This window comes from Monodelphis domestica, chromosome 6 (assembly GCF_027887165.1).
Source record: "Monodelphis domestica isolate mMonDom1 chromosome 6, mMonDom1.pri, whole genome shotgun sequence".
Classification (NCBI taxonomy): Eukaryota; Metazoa; Chordata; class Mammalia; order Didelphimorphia; family Didelphidae; genus Monodelphis; species Monodelphis domestica.
In genome coordinates, this window is record NC_077232.1 from 273,750,538 (window position 1) to 273,777,369 (window position 26,832).

At 35.6% G+C, this 26,832-nt stretch overlaps 1 protein-coding gene and 1 pseudogene across 3 annotated transcripts in view; both read right to left on the bottom strand.

Annotated features, from left to right (window-relative positions):
- The window catches only part of BMP2K (BMP2 inducible kinase), a 121,467-nt gene that overhangs the window by 66,119 nt on the left and 28,516 nt on the right, over positions 1–26,832 (bottom strand). For 2 of the 3 annotated variants that reach the window (XM_007495963.3, XM_001371902.5), the window contains exons 2-4: positions 17,642–17,760; positions 7,570–7,675; positions 553–695 (exon numbers count right to left, since the gene is read on the bottom strand). In XM_007495963.3, coding sequence (XP_007496025.2) covers positions 553–695; positions 7,570–7,675; positions 17,642–17,760 — 368 coding nt within the window. Of the gene's footprint in view, positions 1–552; positions 696–7,569; positions 7,676–9,846; positions 11,683–17,641; positions 17,761–26,832 lie in introns of those variants that run through there. The other variant, XM_056803240.1, reaches the window with a different exon arrangement.
- On the bottom strand, positions 702–6,023 carry LOC103102978 (SUMO-activating enzyme subunit 2-like; annotated as a pseudogene).

Below are 26,832 nucleotides of genomic sequence, written 5' to 3' on the forward strand. Positions count from 1 at the left end.
AATAGTTGTTTTTAAAACTTTACAAATAGCACAAGCATTATAAATATTAGGCTTTTGAAATATAGCCTGTATGAAATTATGCAATGTTTCCCTTAGAATTTTTCATCATGAATTCTCATGTGAAAATTCCTAAAACTTTCATCTTTTGTAGTGTTATATGGGAAGAGAGGATATGAGCAGAATCTGTTTCTAAACCTTGCTTATTTGTTATCCTGTTACCCCTATACTGTTGGCCTTCCCAAAACCCTGATTTCTGATATTGGCCCAAAGTACCATCTAGTGAACGTACAAATATCCCTGTACCACCCTGGTTTATTCTAATCACTGAAATAACAGTAGGAAAATCTGCTAGATATACCCATGGCATTTTAATTTTATCCCATATTTGTTCAATTGGAAATGAACACAGCAAAGACACAAACTCCTTCCTCATAACAATGTACTTAATTTTTAAAAAATGAAAGAATTTGTAACAAATTATACAACCATTTTGGGGATCAGAAATCCCAGAAAAGATGGCTCAGCTTTATAGGATGGTGATTATCATCTTACCTTGAGGTCACGGTGCACAATTGGAGTCTTACACTGATGTAGCCTAGCCACAGCCTCACAGGTATCACAAAAAATCTGTAGCACTTCCTGCTCTGTGAAACCTGTCTGCAATCGCTTATTCATTTGATTCACCACCTGTCCAGCTGTCCAGAGAGAAAAAAATGCTGAAAAGATATGTCTTTTGTGAAGGAATACTGGTCTAAGCAAATATTTTTTACAATAGGAGAGGCAGGGTAGCAGTTAAGGGAGTCAAAGACCTGCAGTGAAGAGCAACTAGTCAGCATCAAAATCTGCCACTAATTGAACTGGGTCCTATGATACTGGGCAAAATGACTCCCCAAACCTTAGTTTCCCTCCTTCCTATAAGAAGATGCTAGTGCAAATAATTCCAAAGGTTCTCATAGCTATAAAACACTATGATCATCTATTTAGAAAATGTCCATTTTAAAATGAAGTCTTCAATCACAATTTTCATTGAAAAGAAAGGGATTGTATTAGAAACACTAGCAGTAAAAATTAGAGAAGAAAAAGAAATTGAAGGCATTAAAATAGGCAAGGAGGAGACCAAGTTATCGCTCTTTGTGGATGATATGATGGTCTACTTAAAGATTCCTAGAAAATCAACCAAAAAGCTAGTCGAAATAATCAACAACTTTAGCAAAGTTGCAGGATACAAAATAAACCCACTAAGTCATCAGCATTTCTATATATTTCCAAAACAGCTCAGCGGCAAGAATTAGAAAGAGAAATCCCATTCAAAATCACCTTAGACAAAATAAAATACCTTGGAATCTATCTCCCCAAGACAAACACAGGAACTATATGAACACAACTACAAAACACTCTCCACACAGTTAAGGGAGCAGACTTGAGCAATTGGAGAAACATTAACTGCTCATGGGTAGGACGAGCCAATATAATAAAAATGACCATCCTACCCAAGTTTATTTATCTATTTAGTGCTATACCCATTGATCTTCCAAAAAATTTTTTTACTGACTTAGAAAAAACCATAACAAAGTTCATTTGGAAGAACAAAGGGTCAAGGATATCCAGGAAAATAATGAAAAAAAAATACAAAGGAAGGGGGCCTTGCAGTCCCAGATCTCAAACTCTATTATAAAGCAGTGGTCATCAAAACAATCTGTACTGGCTATGGTACAGAAAGGAGGATCAGTGGAGTAGACTCGGGTAAGTGACCCCAGCAAGACAGTATATGACAAATGCAAAGAGCCCAACTTCTGGGACAAAAACCCACTATTTGACAAAAACTGCTGGGAAAACTGGAAGACAGTGTGGGAGAGATTAGGTTTGGATCAACACCTCACACCCTACACCAAGATAAACTCAGAATGGGTGAACAATTTGAACATAAAGAAGGAAACTATAAGTAAATTAGGTGAACACAGAATAGTATACATGTCAGACCTGTGGGAAGGGAAAGACTTTAAAAGCAAGACATAGAAAGAGTCACAAAAATGTAAAATAAACAATTTTGATCATATCAAATTAAAAAGGTTTTGTACAAACAAAACCAATGTAACCAAATTGAGAAGGGAAGCAACAAATTGGGAAACAATTTTCATAACAAAATCCTCTGACAAAGGTCTAATTACTCAAATTTATAAAGAGCTAAATCAATTGTACAAAAAATCAAGCCACTCTCCAATTGATAAATGGGCAAGGGACATGAACAGGCAGTTCTCAGCCAAAGAAATCAAAACTATTAATAAGCATATGAAAAAGTGCTCTAAACCTCACACCTAGCAGATTGGTCAACATGACAGCAAAGGAAAGTAATGAATGTTGGAGGGGATGTGGCAAAGTCAGGACATTAATTCATTGCTGATGGAGTTGTGAATTGATCCACCCTTTCTGGAGGGCAATTTGGAACTATGCCCAAAGGGCGATAAAAGACTGTCTGCCCTATGATCCATCCAGAGCACTGCTGGGCTTGTACCCCAAAGGGATAATAAGGGAAAAGACTTGTACAAGAATATTCATAGCTCTTTGTGGTGGCCAAAAATTGGAAAATGAGGGGATGCCCTTCAATTGCGGAATGGCTGAACAAATTGTGGTATATTGTTGGTGATGGAATACTATTGTGCTCAAAGGAATAATAAAGTGGCGGAATTCCATGGAGACTGGAACAACCTCCAGGAAGTCATGCAGGGCAAAAGGAGCAGAACCAGAAAAACATTGTACACAGAGACTGAAACACTGTGGTGCAATAGAAGGTAATAGACTTCTCCATTAGTGTCAATGTAATGTCCCTGAACATCCTGCAGGGATCTAGGAGAAAAAAACACTATCCACAAGCAAAGGACAAATTGTGGGAGTAAAAACACTGAAGAAAAGCAACTATTTGACTACAGGGATTAAGAGGACATGAATGAGGAGAGACTCTAAATGAACACCCTAATACAAATACCAACAACACGAAAATGGGTTTGAATCAAGGACACGTGATACCCAGAGGAATCGTGTGTTGGCTAGGGGAGGGGTGGTGGGAGGGGGGGAAGGAAAAGAAAATGATCTTTGTTTCCAAGGAATATTGTTTGAAAATGACCAAATAAAACAATGTTTAAATTGAAAAAAAAAATAAAATAAAAATAAAGGAGAAATTGTCATGTGAAAAAAAAAGAAAAGAAAAGAAAAGAAAGGGAAGCCCTCTTCATTTAATGTATTTAGTCAGTCAGTGTAGAACTTGAATTTCCCTGCTTACTTTGTTGATCCTTACACCTTAATAATCAAGAAAAGGTTCAATTACATTATATGTATTCTAAATGAAAAGGCACATAATAAATTTCAAAATAATATAAATTTGCAAGTTGTGGAGCTTTAAATGGGGTAAAATTCCCTATCTCAAATGTTTATGTAAAATACTTTCTTTTCTATTAAATGAATGGGAGAGAGGGAAGGTGCATACACATGGACATGTTCATACATGTCTCAAAAAGGTCCAGCCTATAACTCATTCTTCGCAGGTGTATCCACATATAGTCCTCCCACATCTCACTTAGTCACAGACAGCGAAATATTTCTATATTTCCCGAGATCTAGAAGACTGAGTTAAAATCTTGAAATATCAGCTAGTATGAAAACCTTTTTTCATCAGGACCAGGCACAAGTTGGCTATGTTAATTTATAGGGCAAACAGCATAACAATGAGTAAATAAATACATGGTAACTTTGTCACAAAGTCAGACAATATTTCTACAGTGCTAGTTTGCTAGGGGAAATTAAAGTTATTCAGATGTTAATTACTCTATCTACTTTCTGATCACAGTAGAAATAATAGTTGTCAAATTATAGCCTACTCAAATTGACAATCAACAACTATGCAATGCTACAGAAATTCAAAAACCTGGGAAATGAGAAAATGAAAGTACTTAAAAAAAGTATATGATGAGGAAAATGTGTAAAAATATGGGGAAAAACTAGAAAACTATATCCAATTCAATTACATGAAATAGGTTTAAATAGTCGAAAAACCAAGTTATCATAATATGCCGACTTCTACTATACTATATTCTTTATTTTTTTTTCATCTCTCAATTTAGAGAGGAAACTAAATGGTTGAGGTTTTCCAAAAAATTATTACTGTAGAAACAGTTTTTAAAACAAATATAGCTGCTAACAACAACAAAATTGTCCCTCAACATGAACCAATTAGGGCATGCAAGGCATGAGCACTTTTTTTTTTAATTATCAAGTTTATTTTCATTCAATCTAATGCTATAATGTCATCTAGCTCTTCAGACTGTTCTGTACATGGTCTCTTTGTGTTGACATGTTCTTTGTCATCTAACGTTCTCTTCCAGGTTGAGTATTCCTCAGTGACTTCATCAGTATTACCTGAAGGAGCTTCTTCATATGAATCAACGATCCGCACATCATCTTGATCTTGAGCTGTTGATGTAGATGGCTGTGCCCCATCATCACTGCCATTACTGATGTTTTTAGCTGACTGTTCTGCCTGCTTTGGCCCCACTTTTTCAGGAGCATCTCCAACAACTTCAAATTCCACCTCTTTTTCTAGGTCGTCACCATAAAGAACATGGATCAGTAATGTATAATCCTGAAGGAAATCATCTGCTTGAAACCTGCTTGCCACTTCTAATTCCAAACTCTGACAACTTCTTATAATTATTAGCTTCTGTTTCTCCCTCTTCTGAAGATATCAGGATGGTTCCTTTGCCATCTTCAATCTGTACATCTGGTGCTACTATGGCAAATTTTTCTTTCACTATCTTATCCTGTAATGTAAGGACTATGACTTTGTGGACTGTTACCTCAGGCTTGCTGGCACAAACATAACAATTAGGATTGGGAGGATCCAATGCACAAGGCACAAGTAGTTTCTTTCTTGGATTTGGCTGTTTGTTCAAAAAGATCATTCTACACTGATCTCTTTTTCCTGATAAAATTTTCAAACCATCCAGGACTATCAGCCCAGCAATCACTGCATTAGTGGTAGCTATTGCAGGAATGATAGTTCCAGCCATTGATTTGATATCAAATCTACTCTTCATATTCATACTGAAAATATGCATCCAGAGGTTTCCTGCAGATGTAACAAAATCCATTGCTGATGGGTCATCCTTGTCCCAAATGAGTTCAGCTCCATCACCTTTTTCAGCTAGATGAACTCTCAAGGCTTCAATACTCTTTGAAAAAAGACGTGCATAGCTTTTGACATCTAGAACCTGTTAGTCTTTTAAACTTAAGGTGGAATCATTTTGTTGATCTCCTGAATTTATTTCTTGACTCTGAAACTTCAGTCCAGTCTAATGGTACAGGAGGCTTCCTTTTCCTCCACAGTTTATCCGTTGTCAATAAATATCTCATATCATCCTTGAAAGCTTGGTAAAGAGTTTAACTCGGTCATATCCAGTTGATTTAGCCCATTCTTTAGTGGAAATACACTTAATATCACCATCATCATTAGACGCTCTTGCTCTGGCTTCAGCTTCTGCTGGTTCCCAAGCAGTTTCAGGATCAGCTCTGTCAGGGGATACTTCCTGATCAGCATCTTCTTCCCCAAACAACTAGTTGAACAAATATTTTGCCCATACAATACAGTGGATAGGTTCTGAAGGGGTGTTACGAATTGTACATCCCAGGAAAGTTTTCTGTTTTCTGACAAACCCTTTTTGATAACTGTTACTTGTCCAAGATAGCTGGCAGTTCCACTTTCTATAAGAGGAACATCAGCCACTAGACACATTCTATTCACATGGTTTCATGCGACTTTGTTATCTAAAGCATTCATGACCAATGTAAACTGCCGAAAGAATTCCACATTATAATCAGGGCAGGTCGATGTGCGTGAAGCCGCTGAGCACCAGGTTCTTGAGGAGCTTGCATTCGATGCCGCCCACGCCGACTACTAATACCCGGCCCCCAGCCATAGCCTCTGCCAGCTCCTTGGGTAGCACCTGCCACAGCACCATGGCAGCCACCCTCCCCCCCTCCCCACGGCCAGGACCCATCCACGGACACACTGCCCAATCCACGGACACACAGGCTAGCCCAGGCATGGGCACTTTCAGAAAGATAGAATGGTTAGTTGGGCAAGATACAGAAGTTGGCATAATTGTCCCATATGCCTATTGTATCATAAGAAAAATATCAGTCAAAAAAAGTTAAGAAACTATTCAGTAAATATGGCACTTGCAAAATGCATTATCACATAATTAGGTCAAAATTTAATTGTGTCCTCTGAAACTTAAAGAACTACACATCACTTATTACAAGTCTAAATAGATGCTGAGTCAGATCTTATTCCCACACTTGGCTAAATTTAGTAATATGATGATATAATCCAGGCTGTATTATAATAGGTTAGTCCTGTCCAAAGAATTATCTTTTGCCGTATTTTAACCAGAATTACAGACCCCATGGAATGACAATGCTTCCTATGGCAATAAATATTTTCTTTATCTGCCTTGATTTCTTGTATATTTTTAGTTAATGATTTAAAACAACATGTTGATTGATGGTATGCTATCTCTGTAGTAACTACGACTAAGATTTGAATGATTATAATATTCTTCCTTAATTAAGCAGAAGCTGAAATCTATGATTGAAATAAGTGCCTGCAATATGGCAGCAAAGGAAAGTGATAAATGTTGGAGGGGATATGGCAAAATTGGGACACTAATACACTGCTGATGGAGTTGTGAATTGGTCCAACCATTCTGGAGGGCAATTTGGAACTATGCCCCCAAAGGGCTTTAAAAGACTGCTTGCCCTTTGATCCAGCCATATCAATGCTGGGTTTGTACCCCAAAGACATAATAAGGAAAAAGGAAAAATATTTATAGTTGTGCTCTTTGTGGTGGCAAAAAAATTGGAAAATGTGGAGGTGTCCATCGATTGGGGAATGGCTGAATAAATTGTGGTATCTGATGGTGATGGAATACTACTATGCTGAAAGGAATAAGGAATTAGAACAATTCCATGTGAACTGGAAAGACCTCCAGGAATTGATGCAGCGTGAAAAGCTAGGAGAACATTGTACACAGAGACTGATACATTATGACACAATCGAATGTAATAGACTTTTCTACTAGCAGCAATGTAATGACACAGGACAATCCAGAGGAACTTAAGAGAAAGAATGCTATCCACATCCAGAGAAAAAACTGGGAACGGAAATGGAGAAAAAAAACACATATGATCAATCACATAGTTTGATAGGGATATGAGTAGGGTTTTCATGTTAAAAGATCATGCTACTAAAAATATGAAGAACATGGAAATTGGTTTTGAACAATGATACACAGTGCAATTGCTTGTCAGCTTCAGGACGGGAAGAAAGGGGGGGGGGTATGATGAATCATGTAACTATGGAAAAATATTCTAAATTTTAAAAAAATTTTTAAAGAAAAAAAGAAACAAGTGCCTGGCATCAAAGGGACAGATGAAACAAAGATAACTAGTAATCTACTTTAAAAGTATTTTTTTTATCATTTTATAAAATATAAATGGAATACTTAGTAGTATACTTACCTCGACAGTATTCCATTAAGATGAGTACTTCCCATATATTATCACTAACTGAATTAATAGCACAGTCCAAGTAACCCACAATATTCTTATGTCCGGATAACTCTTTCTGTAAAATAGAGATTAATAGAAAAATTAAAGAACTGAGAACCATATTTTGAAAAAAAACTATTCTCTATAAAAGCTCCAAATTAACCTATGTTTAGGGAATAAAAATGGAAAATATGAATCTTCAATTATATCTTACAGTTAGGAATCTTGGTATAAAATGTCATTCTGTGCTTTTATTTGAAAATATTTGGCATATCTGGTTTATTTTGTAGGAGTCAACTATCACAGAAGCACTTGGGTATTGTTTTTAGACATTTATCAAAATATGAAAGAGTTTATTGAAATTAATGAAAAGCAATTTCAATATAGTATATCTAGATGAACAATATGCTAATGTCATTGACCAATTTTAGAAAGTTTCCCATTTCTTAAAACTCTACTATGAGGTACAATATACATTTATCACAAGTATACATTTATTTGATGGAGGTAATATGGAGCAAATGACTAAATCTTCCCATGTGATCTTCCTCCTCTCGGTAACCAAAATGATTTTCCTACAATCCAAGTATGACCATGTCACCTTACTCTCCAATTCAACAAATCTCCTGTTTAAGATCAAATATGAAATACTCTAAAAGTTGGTCCTTTTCTTCCTTTCCAGTCTTTCTTATTTACTTGACAGTCCTTATGTCTAGCCACCGTATTCTTGGATTTAGTGACGCTAATTTCTTTGCCATCTCTCAAACAAGACACTCCACTTCCTCAAAGGGTGACTTCTTCATTAGCTATGCTATATGTCTAGAATGTTCTTCCTCATTATTTCTGCTTTTATGGCTTCCTTAAAGTCTCAATTAAAATCCCACCTTCTACAAGAATCTTCTCTAGCATCTCCTTAATGTTTATGCTTTCCCTGTGAGATTATCTCTGATTTATCCTGTTTGTACCTTTTACATACACAATTGTTTGCAGACCTTCTCCCTTATTAGAGTGAAGGTCCTTAGGAAGAGGGACTATTTTTGCTTTCCACTTTATACCCAGTACTTACACAGTATCTGACACATAGGAAGCACTTCATTGGTGTTTACTGACTGACTAACCAAGTCTTTTGTCTCTCTGGACATAAATTTCCTCATTTATAAAATTGAGACAGCATCACTTTCACTACCTCTATTTCAAGAGGCTATTCTGAGAAAAAAAAGCATTAACAGTCTAAACAACTATGAAAACTATAAAGTATGATATGATTGAAAGAAAGGTCCTCTATTACTTGAAGGAACATTCTTTATCCCTCTACATTTTCATCCTTATCGTATTAGAAAGGAACGAATATACTTAAATTATCTACCTATTCAAATTATAGTCCAGGCACTGACAAAATTTCCACCAAGATGAGATCCTGATTCCTCTTCAACTTGTCATATGAGCTTTGAGAGATGGTATAGCTTAAATAAATATTTTATCACTCCTCAAACAATCTAGTCTCTCTTAACTTAGCTATGCTGGTCTTTAGACAATAAAGTTCTTCAAGCATTCTTGAAATATATTCCAAAATGGATAGGGTTTGACAGATTTTGTGCCCTAGACATTGCCTACAAGAATCCAAGGGTCATCTCTCAGCCCAGCTGTAAGAATATCATATTTAAACATGGAGCAAATAAAAAGGATCCAATAATTTCCTCCCACTTTAAAACAATTCCTTTTTTTTCTTATTCATTACTCCAACATCACCTCTATTTCCAAATATAGCACCTCACCTGGAAAGACAAACCCTACAACATAAAAGAGAAAAAAAAAATGGGACAGGGAGGAAGGAACAGTTCAACAAAACTAATACGTTAAACACAGTAGTCCTACATTTGTGGGTCATTAGACTCCCAAAGCCCCATCCACCCAAGCCAATTGGGAGGAAGGTTCCTTTCCCAAGCCTATCATTCAGTTTTTACAAGTACACAGCATTCAAATCCTTTGCTCCCTCTACCTACACTGCTATGTCATGTACATTAAATCATCACAACTGGAAACAGTAGATCCAAGTCCTCTCATAATTTTCCAAATTCTAACCTCTTCACAACTCGCCCAACTATTCTCTCAATTAGTTCCTAAAACACTACAAAAAAATGCTGAGACTACTGGTGGGGTGGTAGAACCAACATGATGCATTAGAGGCAGCAACCCAGCTGAATTCTCTCAGTATTCTGTTCCACACAACTTTAAAATAATACCTACTAAAGCATCAAGCCAACAAAAGGTCAGAATGAGACATTTTTCCAGTAAAAGTAAACTTAAAAGTCCAAAGGAGAAATCTATAGTACCACACATGTGGGGGTAACAACAACAAGCAGCAACAGCTTCAAGAGCTCTCAATGGTGGGGGTGGGGGTGGGGTGTGACAACTGGTCACAACTGGTTGAAACACAAGCGCTTGAAGTAACAGAGGAACAGAGGCCCTCTGGGTAAAGACCACAGGAAAGACCAGGAGAGCAATGACCATACTTTTGCCAGGTCAGATCACCTTGGAAGGACCCAATACTTGCAGACCCCAAGAACTAGCTCTGAAAACAGCAGCACAAAAAAGCCTGAAGCTTGGAATGAAGTCTCTCCACCCCTAGGTGACCATACCCCAACTTTAACATAAATACAAAGCCAAGAAAAGGCTGGGAAAATGAGCAAACAAAAACAAACAAAACTTGACCACAAAAAGGTAATAGGATGGCAGAGAACCAAGAAATAAACTCAGAAAGAGGCAATAATGTGAAAATAGCTACAAGCAAAACCCAATAATTCCCCTACCAAAGAAAAAGTGCTAATATGACTCAAGTCCAATAAGTCCAATGAAAAGATAGAGATAAGAGTGGTGGGGAAAAAATGAGTGATGCAAGAAAATCATAACAAGAGAATTAATTGCTTGGTAAAAGAAGCACAAAAAAAAGCACTGATGGAACTCTTTAAAAAGCAGTGTTAGCCAAATAGAAAAAGAGGTACAAAAGTTCACTAAAGGAAAAAATCCACTTGTCATATCCCAATTTTTATGGTAGTTTTGTGAATTTTAGATTTACTCCACCCTGCTTAGTCTAACAAACAGGAATGTCTACACTCCTACTTAAGGATTAAGTGTTGAGAAGGATGGGCTAACATGTGCTAACAAATGACAAATCAGAAGCAACTGACAGACCCCCTGGGCTGTCTTAAGTCAAGCTTAAGCTACCATTGGTAGATGTGAGACACAGGAAGTGATGTAAAAAATGGTCTATATATTTCGCATCACTTCCTCTCTCCCCAGTCTTTCCGCGGGGAGGTGGCTCTGGCTCTCTTTGGCGGTAGAGGTGCCTTGGTGTGCCTGTAGCTTTTGTCCAGGTCTGGTGGTGAGTGTCCTTGATGAGGTAACTGGGAGATAATTAATAGCATGGTTCAGGTGAGGCATCTTCCCTGAGCTCTCTCAGAGTTTATGGCTGAGTCCTTTTTTTCCTTTACCTTTCCTAAAAACTCCATCCTCCTAGGAGGCCCCTCACTCAGAGAAGGCCTTGTGGCTGGGAGGTCTCTGAACTCCCCTTGGCTCAGGCCAGGCCAGAGAAATCTTATACCCTTTTCCCTCTCTCTCCTTCTTATTTCCTTCCCTCTATATTAATTAAAATACCATAAATTCCCAAACTGACTTGCGTATTTTTATTGCAATTTGAACTAAATTTATATATAGTTTTTTTAAAAACCCTAAATTTACCCCTTACAGTCTGTTTTATTGTTTTATGACGTCTCACAAAGTCAAAAAAATACTAAGAAATATTTCGTCAAAAAAACAACAGATTTGGAAAATAGATCAAGGAGAAATAATTTAAGAATTATTGGACTACCTGAAAGCCATGATCAAAGAAAGAGCTAAAATGTTCTCTTCTGTTGTAGGGAATACAGACCCTGGATATTGATTAGTATTAGTGGTTGTCACTAGTTGTTGACAGTTGAGAGAATCAATTATATTAACTATTGAGGAAATTGCTGGAGACTAGTTACAAAAAATTTTCCTATTTATTGAAACTATTAAAAGCAAAAAGACAGGAAAGGAAAGTAGTGATATTGAATTTGAGATATATATATATATATATTTCCCTAATCTAAAGAGTTCTAACTAATAACCCAACTCCCAATCTTTCCCGCAAGGGAATGTTTCTTCCATGGAAACCAAGGCTAACCTCACTCCCTTTCTTATCTATTGAAATAAATCTATTCTATAGATCATAAGCTATTCTAAAGTATATCTTAAGTAATATAGTTTCCTTATATTAACAAACTTCTCCAGCAATCTTTCTGCTTTTTTATAAAATGAAATTTCCCAGAGCAATTTACCAACTGGTAAATCCCAAATGCCCTCTTCTTTAGGGTTCTGGGAATTCCATCCTTCCAACCTACTCAGAATTCTTTCTTCCCTTAAAAGGCTTCTCAGGTAAATTTATAGCTCTTTATTTTGAAACTTTATTTTTGACTAGAAATCTATTCTTAATTAAACAGATTACCCAATTAACTCTTAATTAACTATTATACTTTTTAAGAAATTATCAAGGTAAATTGCCCTGGTATTCTAGAACCAAAGAGTAAAATAGAAATTGAAAGTATCACCTCCTGAAAGAGATCTCAAAATGAAAACTCCCAAACATTATAGCCAAATTCCAGAGCAAATAGAAAAGAGAAAATATACTTCAAGCTGCCAAAAAAAAAATTCAAATAGGAGCCACAGACAAGATTTAGCAGCTTCCATGTAAAAAGAACAGAGGACTTGGAATATGATAATCCAAAGGATTAACAAAGATAAGTGAAAGAATAACCATAAGGAACTTAATAAAGTCAAACTGTACATTCCTATATGGGAAGATAATACACTGTAAATCCTAAGAACTTTAACATTAGGACACTTTAAACAGAGGCCATGGGTGTGAGTCTATTATATTGGAATGATCTCTAAAATTAGTGAGGAACAACATAATCTCAAACAAAGCAAAAGAAAAAATAGACCTGATTAAAAGAGACAATGAAGGAAATTACTTTTTGCTAAAAAGTAACACAGACAATGAAGTTAATATCAAAAAATTTTACAGCACGTTTCTCTGATAAAGGCCGTATTTCTCAAACACATGCTAAGCATAGAACTAAGTCAAATTTATAAAAATAAGAGCTATCCCCCAATTGATAAATGGTCAAAGGGTATAAACAGGCAGTATTCAAAAGAAATCAAAGCTATCTATAGTTAATCATATTTTAAAAAGTTCTAAATCATTAATGATTAGAAAAAGGCAAATTAAAACAACTCTGACGCACCAACCCATGCCTATGAGAAATGACAAAAACATAAGGGAATGAGGGAAGAATGGGTATACTAATAACCTGTTGATGGAAGGGTAAATTGATCCAACCTTTTAGGAGAATTATTTGAAATGAAGTCCAAAGGGCTATAAAACTGTGCATATCCTTTGATCATAAATACCATTACTAGGCCTGTTTCCCAAAGAGATCAAAGAATAAGGAGAACTTATATGTACAAAAATATTTATAGCAGCTCTTATTGTGGTGGCAAAGAATCAGAAATCAAGGGGACACTCTTCAGTTGAGGAATGGCTGGCTGAACAAGTTGTGGCAGATAACTGTTATGAAGTACTATTGTGACATAAGAAATGACAAGGGGAAGGGTTTCAGGAAAACATGGTAAGATTTATGTGAACAGATGAAAAGTAAAATGAGACAAATCAGACGATCCTTCTGCAGAATAAGAGAAATGTTATAATGATCATCATTAATTGTAAAAGACTTGGCTACTCTGATCAATACAAAGATAAAGACAATTCCAAAGGACTTATACTGAAAAAATGCTACCCACTTGCAGAGAAGACTAATGAAATCTGAGAACAAACTGAAATATAAACTTCTGTTTTTCTTGGGTTTTTTTGATGTATAGCTAATATGGAGCTATGTTTTGCATGATCACACATGTAAAATTAATATTATTTTACTTATCTTGTTGGTGGGTGAAGAAAGGACAGAAGAGAAAATTCAGAACTCAAAAATTTTAAAAGAATGTTTAAACTAATGATTTTAAAATAGATTTTAAAATAAACAATGGCAGCATTGTTTTAAAAAAGAATATATTGGTGCACATGACCTTTTTAGGGTATATCCCTGGGTCACAAAGTATAAGCACATCAATCTCTTTGCAATACAATTTCAAATAGGCCCCAGGATGGTTAAATCAATTAAAAGACTCACCAACAAGATATAAATATGTCTATCTTTTCACAGCTCCACCAATACCAACCAATTCACATGCATTTTTGCCAATTTTTTATGCAAGGTAAATTCAGATTTGTTCTGGTTTGCATTTATTTCTACCATCATTCATGATTTAGTACAATCCTTCATATGATTTATTAGTAATAGGACAGGGATTCAAACTGATTTCATGAATATTGGGAATTCTCTAGACAAGCAAAATCCAGCATCTTCTTTGGGGTTTATAGTTTTAAAGAACTGCCTAAAACACTAAGAGGTTAAGCCACTTTCAGTATGTGTCTGATGCAAAACTTGAACTTTCAGGTCTTCCTGTTTTCAAGACCAAATCCCTCTCTACTATTAACACCTTCTTATTTCTGTTGTTAATGCTTTAGCATAATTCAATTTTTAAAGTGTTGAACAGAAATCAGGGAGAAGAAATTAAATTGAACTCAAACTTTTTTTTTTCCAGAAAAAAACTATGTAAGACTATATCTCCTACAAATTACATATTTCTAATGCAAATGAAAAAAGGAATGTGCACAATTCCTTTAAAAATGGCAGGTATTAAATCACTTATCTTAAAATATAAACAATAACATATTTTACATTAGTAAAAATCATAGGATAATGTAAATTCCATCTGTAATAGACTGTTACATGAAACTATTTCCTAAGTAACACATAAAGAACACACACACACACACACACACACACACACACACACACACACACACACAATGAGGTTGGCTTATCTAAAGATATGAACAGCAAGAAAACCTAGCTATCTAAAGCCACTTAGAACATTGTAGACAATAAAAGCAATAATGTGGAATAATTAACTGATAGATTCAGCTGTTCTCAGCAAGGACAATTTTAAAAGAATTGTGACAAAGAATGCAATTTGCCTCCAGAGAAAGAACTGTTAGAGTGGGAATGAAGATCTAAGCATGTGATTTTCCACTTGTTTATTTGGGTTTTTGTTTTGGAGTTTTGGTTTGATAGGATTATTCTATTACAAAAATGGACAATATAGAAAATAAATGTATAACCCAGAATGAATTGCTTGTCAGCTCCAGGAAGGTTCTGGAAGGGAGGGAAGAAGACAATTTGGATCATATAACTTCAGAAAACTTATATGGAAATTTGTTATGTGTAATTGTCAAAATAAAAAACCTGGGGCAATGGCTTAAAGTGTTGGGCTTCAGTACAAAACCTGTTTGCCTCAGGCTCCTCAACTATAAAATGAAAACTGTAATAGCACCTACTTGGGAGGGTTATTGTACAGATGAAATGAAATAATATTTGTCAAGTGCTTAGCAAAATATCAAACATACAGTAGGCACTATATAAATACTTATTCCTTTCTTCCACTGTAGCCCATATGAAAAAATTAGAGAAATGCAAATTAAATAATCTAGAAGTTCTATTTCACATCCGTGACACCAGCAAAATATTTTTTGGTGGAGAAGCTATGCTAAAACAGACACACTGATCGTTGTAGAACTATGAATGGAACCAATCATTCTGGAAATCTACAGAAGCTTACAGAAAAAGTTACTAAATAATGCATACCCTTTAACCCAGATAGTTCAAATTATCAAGAGATTTTTTAAAAAGACCTTAAAACATGTTAAGATTTATATGAACTGATACAGTGTGAAATGAGTATAACTAAAATAATGTTATAACATCAGTGTTATAAAAATGAGTAATTTTAAAGACTTGTATGAAGTGATAAAAACAACCAACCAACTTTGAAAGATGGAAGAATTAATACAATGGCCATATAATTACAGATGACTGCAATGATATACTATGCACATCCTCACAGGTACACAACCTCACTTGGAATGAAGAATGAAACATCATTTTCAGACAAGATGAATGAAAGAATATGATTTGCTTGACTGCATATCTATAATAGAGAATTTGTTCTTTTCCTCCCTCCCCCAAGGAGTTGGTGTGCAAAGAAGGAAGATATGATTTCAGTTAATTTTAATTAAATTAAAAATGGCATTGTTTTTTAATGCATCATTGGGATCGCTTAAGAAATCAATATTAAAATCTATTTTTAAAAATCCAAATCAGAATTGTAATTTTTCTATAAAGTCTGAATTATCTACTGTCAAATCAAATTGGCCAACATACTTCTTAAATTACATAAAATATCAGTATTAATTCCCATGTTTACCATTAAATAAATCACATAATACTAAATTTAATCCTATAATGAATGCAACCACACATACACTGAATTCTGAATATCTAAATACTTTATAAGACTTAGCATTTTTACTTTTGATTTTATCAGATTAATTTCAGAGTTGATTAAACAGGTTTCCTAATATATTAACTACCTCCCTTTAAATTTAACAAGACAGGCAACAAATAGGTTATGACTATAATATGCCTAGTAAATTCAGGCTTCCTTTCCAATATACTCTAAATGTAAATATATATGCACATATGTATATATATATATATTTCAGTTTTCAAAAACAGATGGATGTCCAATCTAAATTAATAATTTCTGGTTTGATATAATTGGCCTTGCCAATCTCCCCATGAATCAGTCTATACTAGTATATATAATGAGATTAAAGGTACAACAATCAGAAGTTTCACCAATGACATTTTTTTAAATGCAAGAACCCAATAAAAGCACTAGCACAATTGTATACATTTTAAATTATTAAGAAACAAATATGAAAACAAACAGCAGCTGCTTAGGATTGCTACTTGGTCTGTGCCTGAGCTTAAGAAACAACTCCCAGCCTGAGAGTAGATAGAGGTCAACACAGAAGAGGAACCAGCTTTTTTCTTGTACAGTTCTTATACAGATAAATATGGCTCTTTACCTTGACAAAAACCTGAAATGTGTAATTGGGCATCAGAAGTGTCATAGCTTTTTAAATTATCATAAGGTGGTACACTTTTAGAATTGACTATAAATAGAAATAGAGCAAAACTGACTATGAAAAGGAAAATCTGTGACTTCCATCAGGGTCAGGAACTCCCTTCAAGTCAAGTGAGCAAGTATTATGAAGCTTCAAGAGTTGCCAAAAGTGATCTGTCCAAGGTCACCTGAATCAGAAGCCAATTGCTAGTAGCAATGTTTGTCAGTGTGCCACTAATAAAGCCTCCTATAATAAATAACTCCTAGAGTAGTTCTACCTTGTCAGAATTTAACCAACCACTTATATGATCATGCTCATGAGTAACTGACCAGGGCTGAATTAGGCTTTTTCCCTGCACCAGCTTCACAGGTAGGATAAGAAAATAGGGACTGAGCCAGAGAAAGGGAACTCCTCTTTTTCCCTTAGGTTCCTATATCACTGGCCAGGCTGGGCATAGGGTTCTCTGTCACTACACTTTCACTGGTAGGACTTCCTGAAAACAAGTGCTCAGGGCTTGAACCCTATGCTTCAGAAATAAGGAATTCCTCTTCTTTTAGGTTTCTTAGACCTGTAAGTCCATGACCAATACTAAGGGTCCAAGACCTATGCCCTAGTGGAAGGGAGTTCCTCCCCTATCATCAATAAGGTGAGGCTTGAACCTTTCCTAAAACAATGTATCTTGTATATAATTATAAGCATACTGTCTGCTACATTAGAATGCAAGCTCTAAGAAGGCAGTAACTGTTTTTTGTTTTCTCCTGCTTCTCAGCATAGTACTGAACATTCAGGAAATGCTTGTTAATTATTATTCCTGCTTTTGATGCTGCATAAGTATACAACAATTATTTCAAAGGTAATTATTCTCTTACTCACCATAATTGTTATTTCTCTTTTACAGATGTTCAGATCAGGCAAGTTATTAACATACATTCGCTTTAATGCGCATCGTATTCCACCATGTGTCCGTACAAGAAACACAGTGGAGAATCCACCTACAGAAAGGAGGGGAAAAATAATTAATGCAAAAGAAAGACATGGACAGAAAAACTAAATATTATTTTTTCAAAACTGGGTTTTTTTAAATAATAACTATGGGCAGGGAGGGGATCATTTTCTGATTTAAATCTTAACCTTGAGTCATTAAAAGCTGGTTCACTTGCAATTTTTGAAGCAGTTTATTTAATTAAAATTACATTTGTCTCTAACCTCAAAAATGCTAAGATTTCCCATTTAAGCACAATATCAATTTTAAAACAATCAATTTTTATAGCTATACATAAATTATGAAGATAGAAAACAGCTGTTCACATTCACATATCACTTTACAGTTTGCATTGTTTTCCCTACCAAAATCCTTCCAAGTTAAGTACTACTCAATTTTACTATTATCCAAATTTTATAGATGAAGAAATAGACAGGGGAGTTGATAGACAAGGCATGCATCTAGTAGTCAGAGGATTAAATCTTCTGAAATAAATCAACAATTTGGGGGACAGGGGAGGGAATTACTAGATGAGTAAATAGAAGATATACAAAAGATACATAAGACACATGCAGCAATAAGAGAGGAAGTAGTGATTTAGGGCATAAAGAAAGAACCCTTGAAGGAGTTCTTCCATACTTGTGCTGAACCTTAAAAGGAGTCATGGGTTCTGAAAGCAGAGGTACAAGAAGAGACCATTCCAGTCACAGAGGTCTAGGCCAAAAAATGGGGATGGAGGGAAAGGTGCAGGAAGAGGAAGAGAAGGAAAAGAAACTTTTACCTGATGCTTTAAAGTTTGCAAAGCATTTTACTTAAGTTATTTCAACCGATTCTCACAACCCCTCAATGAGGTAGGCACTCTTATCTCCATTTTCGATACCAGGAAACTAAGGTTGACAGGTTAAGTGATGTGCCCAGATTCTAATTTAGCTGTTTCTAACTCCAAGTCTTTGCCCATTAGGCCACCCAGCTGCTCACATGGAAAAGGAAGCAAGGATAGGCTCTACAATAAAGCACTTTAAATAACAAATAAAGGAGTGGTTTACCTTAAAGGCAATGAGAAGTCATTGAAGTTTCTTTACTATGTAAAACGAATTATAAATTCTCTACTTTAAGATTATGTATTTGACAGCTATGTGGAAGATAGATTGGAGGTAGTAGAGACTAGGAGACAGCTATAATAGAGAAAGAGATGGCAGCTGTGGCAAACATAATGAGAAGGGAAAGATATGAGAAATGCTAGAGTCAGCCAAGTAGTGCAGAGTTTTGAGTGCTAGACATAAGAATCAAAAAAAATATGAGTTTAAATCTAGGCTGAAACATTTCCTAGCTGTGTTACCCTGGGCAAGTCACTTTGACCTCTATGTGCCTCAGTTTCCTCAATTTTAAAATGAGGAAAATGATAGCACCTCCTATTGTTGTCAGGATCATGAGACATTTATAAAATCCAACTTAATTCAGTGCCTGGCACCAGATACTTATTTTCTTTCTAAGGAAGGAGAATCAATAAGACTTAGCAAATGAATGGATAAAGGGGATAAGGGAGAGTGAAAAATGATAACTCCATCAAGAAACATGTATTAAGTGTCAACTCCACACCAGACCCTCAGTCAAAAGCTGGAGATACAAAAAGACAGAAAGACAGCCCCTATGCTAAAAGAATTTACAATCTAACAAAAGAGACAACATTTAAATAAGTATACACAAAGCAAGCTATATACAAGATAAACAGGAAATCATCAAGAGAAAAAGCATTGGAATTAAGATTAGGGTTATTAAGGGAATTAAGGTTAGGGGCAAAAGGAGTAGAACTAGGAGAACATTGTACACAGAGTGCCACAATACACTGTGGCACAATTGAACGTAATGGACTTCTCTACTAGCAGCAATGCAATGATACAGGTCACTTCTGAGGGACTGGTGAGAAAGAACACTATCCACATCCAGAGAAAGAACTGTGGGAGTAGAAACACAGAAGAGCATTTTACTTGGTCACATGGTTCATTGGATATGATTGAGGATGTAGATTCTAAATGATTACTCTTGCAAACAATAATATTGAAATATGTCTTGATCAATGATACATGTAAAATCCAGTGTAATTGCTTGTAGGTAATGGGAGGGGGAAGGAAAGGAGGGATAGAACATGAATCATGTAACCATGGAAAAATATCCTAAATTAAATAATACAATATAATATATATATATATGTATTTACAAACATAATTAATTAATTGATTAAAATTTGGGGGGGGGGGGAATGGGTTAGGGCAGGCTTTCTCTAGAAGATGGGGTTTTAACTGGAATTTAAAAGAAGCCATAGAGTTCTGTTGTCAGAGCAGAAGAGGAAGTGTGTTCCAGGAACAGTCAGAAAATGCTAAGAGATGAAAGTGTCTAGTTTGTACACTATTAAAGAGACCAGTGTCACTTGATCGAAGAGTAAGAAGTATGTATATATGTATTGGGGAAGAAGGTTTAAGAAGACAGGAAAGGGAAAAGGGAGCAAGGTTATGAAGACCACTGACTGCCAAACATATTTTCTATTTGTTCCTAGAAGTAATAGGGAGCCACTGGAGTTTATTGAGTAGGGAGAGCCTGGGCCCAGAATTAAAAAGAGCTCACTTACAGGGTTGGGGGAGAATAAATCATATGCACTTATATAGGCAAAATTATAGATCTAATGAAACATAACCTTACAAAGTAATAATTCACAATGGTAAATTTTCCATTAGAACATGCATTTGAATCACTATGCTAATTTTCTTCCCTCTCCCCTACCTTTCCCTATTATTATAATAATAGCAACACTCTCCCAGTCTTTTAGGCTTTAACCTAGGCAATTCTAGATTTTTCACTCCTCTCTCATCTAAGCTGTTGCCAAGGCCTGTCAATTATGCTTTTGCAATATCTCTCAAATATGTCCCCTTCTCTTCTCTGACACTGCCTTGTAAAGGTTAAAATTGGGGTTTGGACAAAATAAGAGAACAACTTTTAATAATTTAAGTTTTAATGAGAATATAGTAGAGTTGTAAATTAATATTATCCCTTTAAGCCAGAAAAAAAAAAGAAAACTTCTACCAGATTTTAACAATAAACAATTTAGTTTAATTAAAATAGAGATAGTAAAAGAATATAGTAAAGGAGGGAAAGATAGAAAAGAGGAAAGAGCAACAGCCTGTAACTGACCTTGACTATTACATAAAGTGAATATTTGTTAAAGGATTGCTTTTCCAACAAAATTGGCCGTTTTTCACATGTATGATGAGTCGACCAGTTTAGTATATAAATCTGATTATACATAAACTTTGTTATGTGAATCTTAAAAACTACTCAGACTGTACTTTAGAAGATTTGATTTAGCTATTTTTTATTGTAACAATGGAGATACTTGGTCTAACAGAATTAGGAATGTCTTGGTAACTTTACATTACTCCACCAATACTTAGACATACTTTAGGGGAAGATAAAGTTGTAAACTCCTGATTGTATACTATTAAAGAGACCAGTGTCACTTGAAGGTACTTAACTCATACCTTATAGTGAAGCTAGAACCTTAAGCTAGGTCTATTTTTAGATCTAATACAAAAAGGTGTTAAGTACCTGTAAAGGTTAAAATAATCACAAAAAGGTCAAATAACTCACATAAGGTGAGCTTAACAAAGAAGTGTGAAGTACTCAGAAGATATAATCTAACCAGAGAAGGTGAGAACTAAAGAGTGGTGAGAACTAAGAATGGGCAGTCCTGGAAAAAATGTGTCTACTGTGATTGGTAGACATAAAAATTTAGGGGAGGTGACATAAGAGAAAATTCTCTTTAAAAGAAGGCTAAAAGTCAGTTCAAGAGATTGAGTTCTGAGTGGAGTTGGATTCTGAACTCAGTTCAGGAGATTCAGTGGAGGACTGGAGCTCAGCCTGAGCCAAAGAGGTTTAAATTAATTCTCTCTAATTCTCTCTCTAATTCTCTCTCTAATTCTCTCTCTCTCTCTCTCTCTCTCTCTCTCTCTCTCTCTCTCTCTCTCTCTCTCTCTCCTTATAATTCTCTCCATCCCTTAATTCCTTCTCTCTTTACTAATTAAAATCTCCGTAAATCCCCAGCTGACTTGGGTATTTTCATATTTGGGAATTTCCCATGGCAACCACTTATATAGATTTTAAGTCAAAAAACTAAAAATTATCCTTACGATTTACCAATAAAACCTTATTATATACAATGATTTTGACTAAAACTTAATTCTAACAGTAAAATCCAAAAAGAGTATTGAAAGTTTTAATTGCAATGTCTCAAAAGAATGCTGAAATTTTCATTTGTATACTGAAATATTCCAAATAGTATCAAACTAAAACTAGGTATTTAAAATAAAGTATCTATTTCCAAATCATCATTAAGGATTGTGATACAAAATAGTTTGGCAAGATCCAAAATAAATTGTTACATTGGTGATATTAAAAGAAAAGACAATGTGTCACCAATGAGATAAAAAAAATTCTTTCTGTAAATAGAAGGAATAAACTAAAATCCTCTCTAAAACCATTCAATTTTTTGTGGGAGGAGAAGGGCAGTGTCAAGGGGGGAGAGGAGGAGTTGATATATTATGATATAATGGAAAAAAACACTAGGAGAAGCAAGACAAATTAGTCTCAGATCCTTTCTCTAAGACTTTGGAATGTAAGTTTCCTCCTTTATGAAACCAGAATAATAATTTGCCTCAGACTGGATATCCCTCTATATGTAAAAAGCAAAATTCACTTCTCCACAACCAAGATCCTTCCCTCTTCTGAATTAATGTCAATAGGACTAACATACTGCCTATTCCCATAATCCAGGGTGCCAATTCAGCTGTCAGCATTTAGACTTCTCCTCTCAATCCCTTCAAGCATCAAATCCATTATCAAATCTTGTCATTTCTAACTTCTCAACAACTCTCAAATTGAGTCCCTTCTCTCTACTCACACAGCCACCAACCTAGTTCCAATGGGAAGCTGCCTCAATTCTCTTGCCACTCCAACCCATATTCTACAAATCTTGTTAGGACTTTTGTCATTTAAATTAACTCTTTAGAATCCAATCTCTTCCTACTTTTCAGTCGTCCAACCACACACATTCTATAATCCTAAAGCCAAATAACTAAGTAGTCAAATAATATGAACAAAGTTCTTTTTTTTTGTTGTTGTTATAAAACAAAGTTTATTTTAAAATACTTTATCATAATGAATTGCATCTCTTTGGTAAAAATAAACTTTATAAACATTTTAATTAACAGAGATTAGCTACAAAAACTAAACATTTGTAAATTGTTTTTAAAATGAGCAAGACTTGAAACTGAAAATAGAATATGAACAAAGTTCTTAAAAGAACTGTAAAATTTTTTTGGTTTAACTCTCAAGTGTATTTTTTTAATTTATTAAATTAGTTTAGAATATTTTCCCATAGTTACAGGATTCATATTCTTTCCCTCCCCCCTCCCGTAGCCAACAAGCAATTCAACTGGGTTTTACATGTATCAATGATCAAGACCTATTTCAATATTATTAATATTTGCAAAAGTGATCAGTTAGAGTCTACATCCCCAATCACACCCCCATGGAACCATGTGATCAAGGAAATGTTTTTCTTCTGTATTTCTACTCCCATGGTTCTTTCAATGGATGTGGATAGTGTTCTTTCTCATAAGTCCCTCAGAATTGTCCTATATCATTGCACTGCTGCTAGTAGAGAAGTCCATTACATTCAATTGTGCCACAGTGTATCAGTCTCTGTGTACAACATTATCCTGATTCTGCTCCTTTCACTCTGCATTATTCCTAAAGGTTGTTCCAGAAGAACTGTAAACTTAATAACCAAGAATAACCAAAGTCAAAGAATGCTCCAAATTATTGGGAGAAATGTTAATCAAAACAGCCTTAAGATTTCACTTCACACCCACAAAATTTGCAAGCATGACAAAAAGAGAAGCAGCCTAGAGACAGGAGTCTGGGTTCAAATCTAGCCTCAGCCAGTACTTCCTAGCTGTACAAACCTAGACAAGTCATTTAACCCCAATTAACTAGCTCTGCCCTGGAACAACATTAGTATTGATTCCAATATGGAAGGTAAGATTTTTTTTTAAATAACAAAAGATAAGAATTCAATGGGGGAGGGGGTCAGCATATTAGTACAGAGATGGAGCTATGAATAAGTATATTAATTTGAAATTATGTAAAGGAATAAAAAATTTATACTCAGATTCTACCACTACTAGATTTATATTCCAAAATATGTATAGCATCACTTTCTGTGGCAGCAAAAGAATTAGTAAAAAAGTAGATGCCCAATGACTAACCCTACTGTGGTATATTAATTTTATGAAATGTTACTATGAAAGGGACAGAATGATTAAGATGAATGAACAACAAAAATTTATTAACTATTTACTATAAGTAAGCACTGGCTAAACACTGAGTAAACAAACAGAAAATGTAAGAAAACCCCTGCTCTCAAGGAGTTCACATTCTAATGGGCTTTCAGGTACAAGTCAGTTGGGAAAATGTCATGGTTCTTAAGCAGAAGGTCATGTCTTTTCTGTGATGCCATTTCCACTCAAAAAATAACAGTCCCTGATGTTGAACTATTTGACAGTACCAAGAACTGTGGTGGCAAGAAATGTGTTTTCTAGGTCTTCAATAGCTATAGCTGTAGTTCCTACAAGCACAGGAGGCAGATGCTATCTCCACAGGAATGCTTCCTGACATGGTGGCTAACAGCACTGGGCTAGATGCATTCCAAAAGCTCCTGAGTTTAGGGTCCTAAACTGATAATCCACTGGGATATGAGCAGGGATGTTGGTCCAGGTGGTAGTGGTTTGATATGCCTGGCACATGCTGCCTCCCATCTCTGCTACAGGGTGCCTTGCTGTTTCATCTAGGCTGCCTTGTAAGTTGCAGCTGTTGGCAGTTAAGTGAAGTATCTGTCCCTTCTCCAAAGGAATTGCTGTGGGGGCTGGGTTGGAAGCAGAACCAATAGCCTGGGAGTGCTGCTTCAAAGAATTTAGAAAACCAAGCTATCAACAGAAAAATGATTTTTAATATCACAAATCACTAATAAAGAAATGCAAATTAAACTAACTTTGAGGTCCCACTTCATATCCATCAAATTGACAAAGAATTAAAAAATGGAAAAGGAAAAAAAAAGGAAAATGACAGGCTGTGGGAAAAGACAGTAAAGCATTGCTGTAAACCTATACCAGAACCAAAAAGTCACTAAATTTTGCATAACCTTTGACCCTCATTTGAGGTTTTCAAGCAAAACCTAGATGAATAATTGATCAATGATGATGAATTGATGAATGAATAATTGTTAGGTATGTCTTAGAGGAAATTTCTTCCAGTTATGGGTTGAACTAAATGGCTGCTAACAATTATCATCATCTTCATTATTATTTTTTTCAATTTCTGTGATTGCAAGTAAATGATGGCAAACATCTCTTCCAGCTCTAAATTCCTATAAGATACTTTCACAAATTATTTTGTCTTAAAATCTCAGACTAAAGATGACACTATAAATGGAAATTATAATTGAAATCTACTAGAAAGTTTCTCAAAGTATAATTTTAATAAAATCCCAAAACCAGTTTGATAGATTGAACTTCACTATTATATCACATGAGTAATTCCTAAATTTAAAGTTGTGTAATTAGAAATCTTGTGCCTTTGAACTACATTTCCCAGGAGCCCACTGACTTCCTATTGTTCTGTGCTGACAAAGACAGAAGATAAATTAGGAGAAGTTCCATGTCTAGGTCTTTTTTTTCCATCCTGGTTTGGGACATTGATGGAGCAGGCTGTTTGAACAGGTAGATTAGTCATGGGTATGTGATTTTTATTTTGTTATCTTTTTATTCCTTTACTTCTAGTGATTATTAATAAATCTTATAAAATATAATATTTGAAGCAGTGTATATTAATTTTAATTTTTACAATGATGGCAACCACTAAAGTTAGAGAAAGAATTCTCAATTTTTTAAGATAGCCTAGATAAATGTTGCAAGGCCATGTTTCTCTCCTGTCATTTCTGGTGCCTCACTCCTGCCAGTCCCCCCCCCCCCCATTTTTTGCCTGCTGACCCACCCACCTGGCTGCTTTAGTTTGAGTGACTTACTCCAGAGCTCTTTGCTGCAAAGGGATAAGCTGCTTCTCCTGCCCATCTGCTTGAGCTGATGATCCAATCCAGCCTCCCACCACAACTTTTCCTCCATTGTGAATTTTAGATTTTTTTTAGTCTTTAGAATTTTAGCATCCAGGAATGTATACATCCCCACTTAAGAATTAAGTGTGGGGGAGGGAAGCCTATGACCAGAGTGTGCTAGCAAGTGAAAAATCAGAAACAACTGACTAACCCCCAGGCTGTCAAAAGCCAAGTTTAAGCCACCATTGGCATGTAACACACATGAATGAATGAATGATGTAAAGAACTGCCTTTATATTTCATCACTTCCTGTGAGAGGGACTTGGAGGTGGAACTTGACTGTGGAGGAGCTTGAGCGTGAGACCTCAGACTGCTTCCCTTAGACTGTCACGTGGTGAGTGCAAAGTTTACTCCCCCTCCTTGGTTTTTTGGGAGGCCCATCTCTTGGGATTCCCTTTCCGTCAGCTTTCTGGAGGCACCAATCTCCAAGGAGGCCCCTCATCTTGGAGGAGGCCTCATGGCTGGAAGATGAGGGGCCTCCAAACTCCTGCTTAGCATCTCTCTCTTTTTCTTCTCTTTCTTTCTTCTTTAATATCTTCACTCTATTGTAAATAAACCACCATAAACTTCCATTCTGACTTGAGTATTTCATTGGGATTTAGAATTTAAAATCCCTGGCGACCAATTAAAAATATATTCAGTTCAACCATAAGTTTACCCCTAACACCGCCATGCCCTCCCAACTCAGAGAGAACTCTGAACTCTCTTCAGGGCTGCCTCCTCCGGCTACTGCTGCCACATCTTTAGAAAACACAAGCTGAGAGTCCTTCGAGTCTCTCTCCAGGCAGCTGGTAAAGTACATTGCCAACCTGCCTAGTGCTTGCTCACTGCTTGCCTTGGAAACCCAGGTGTATTTCCCTT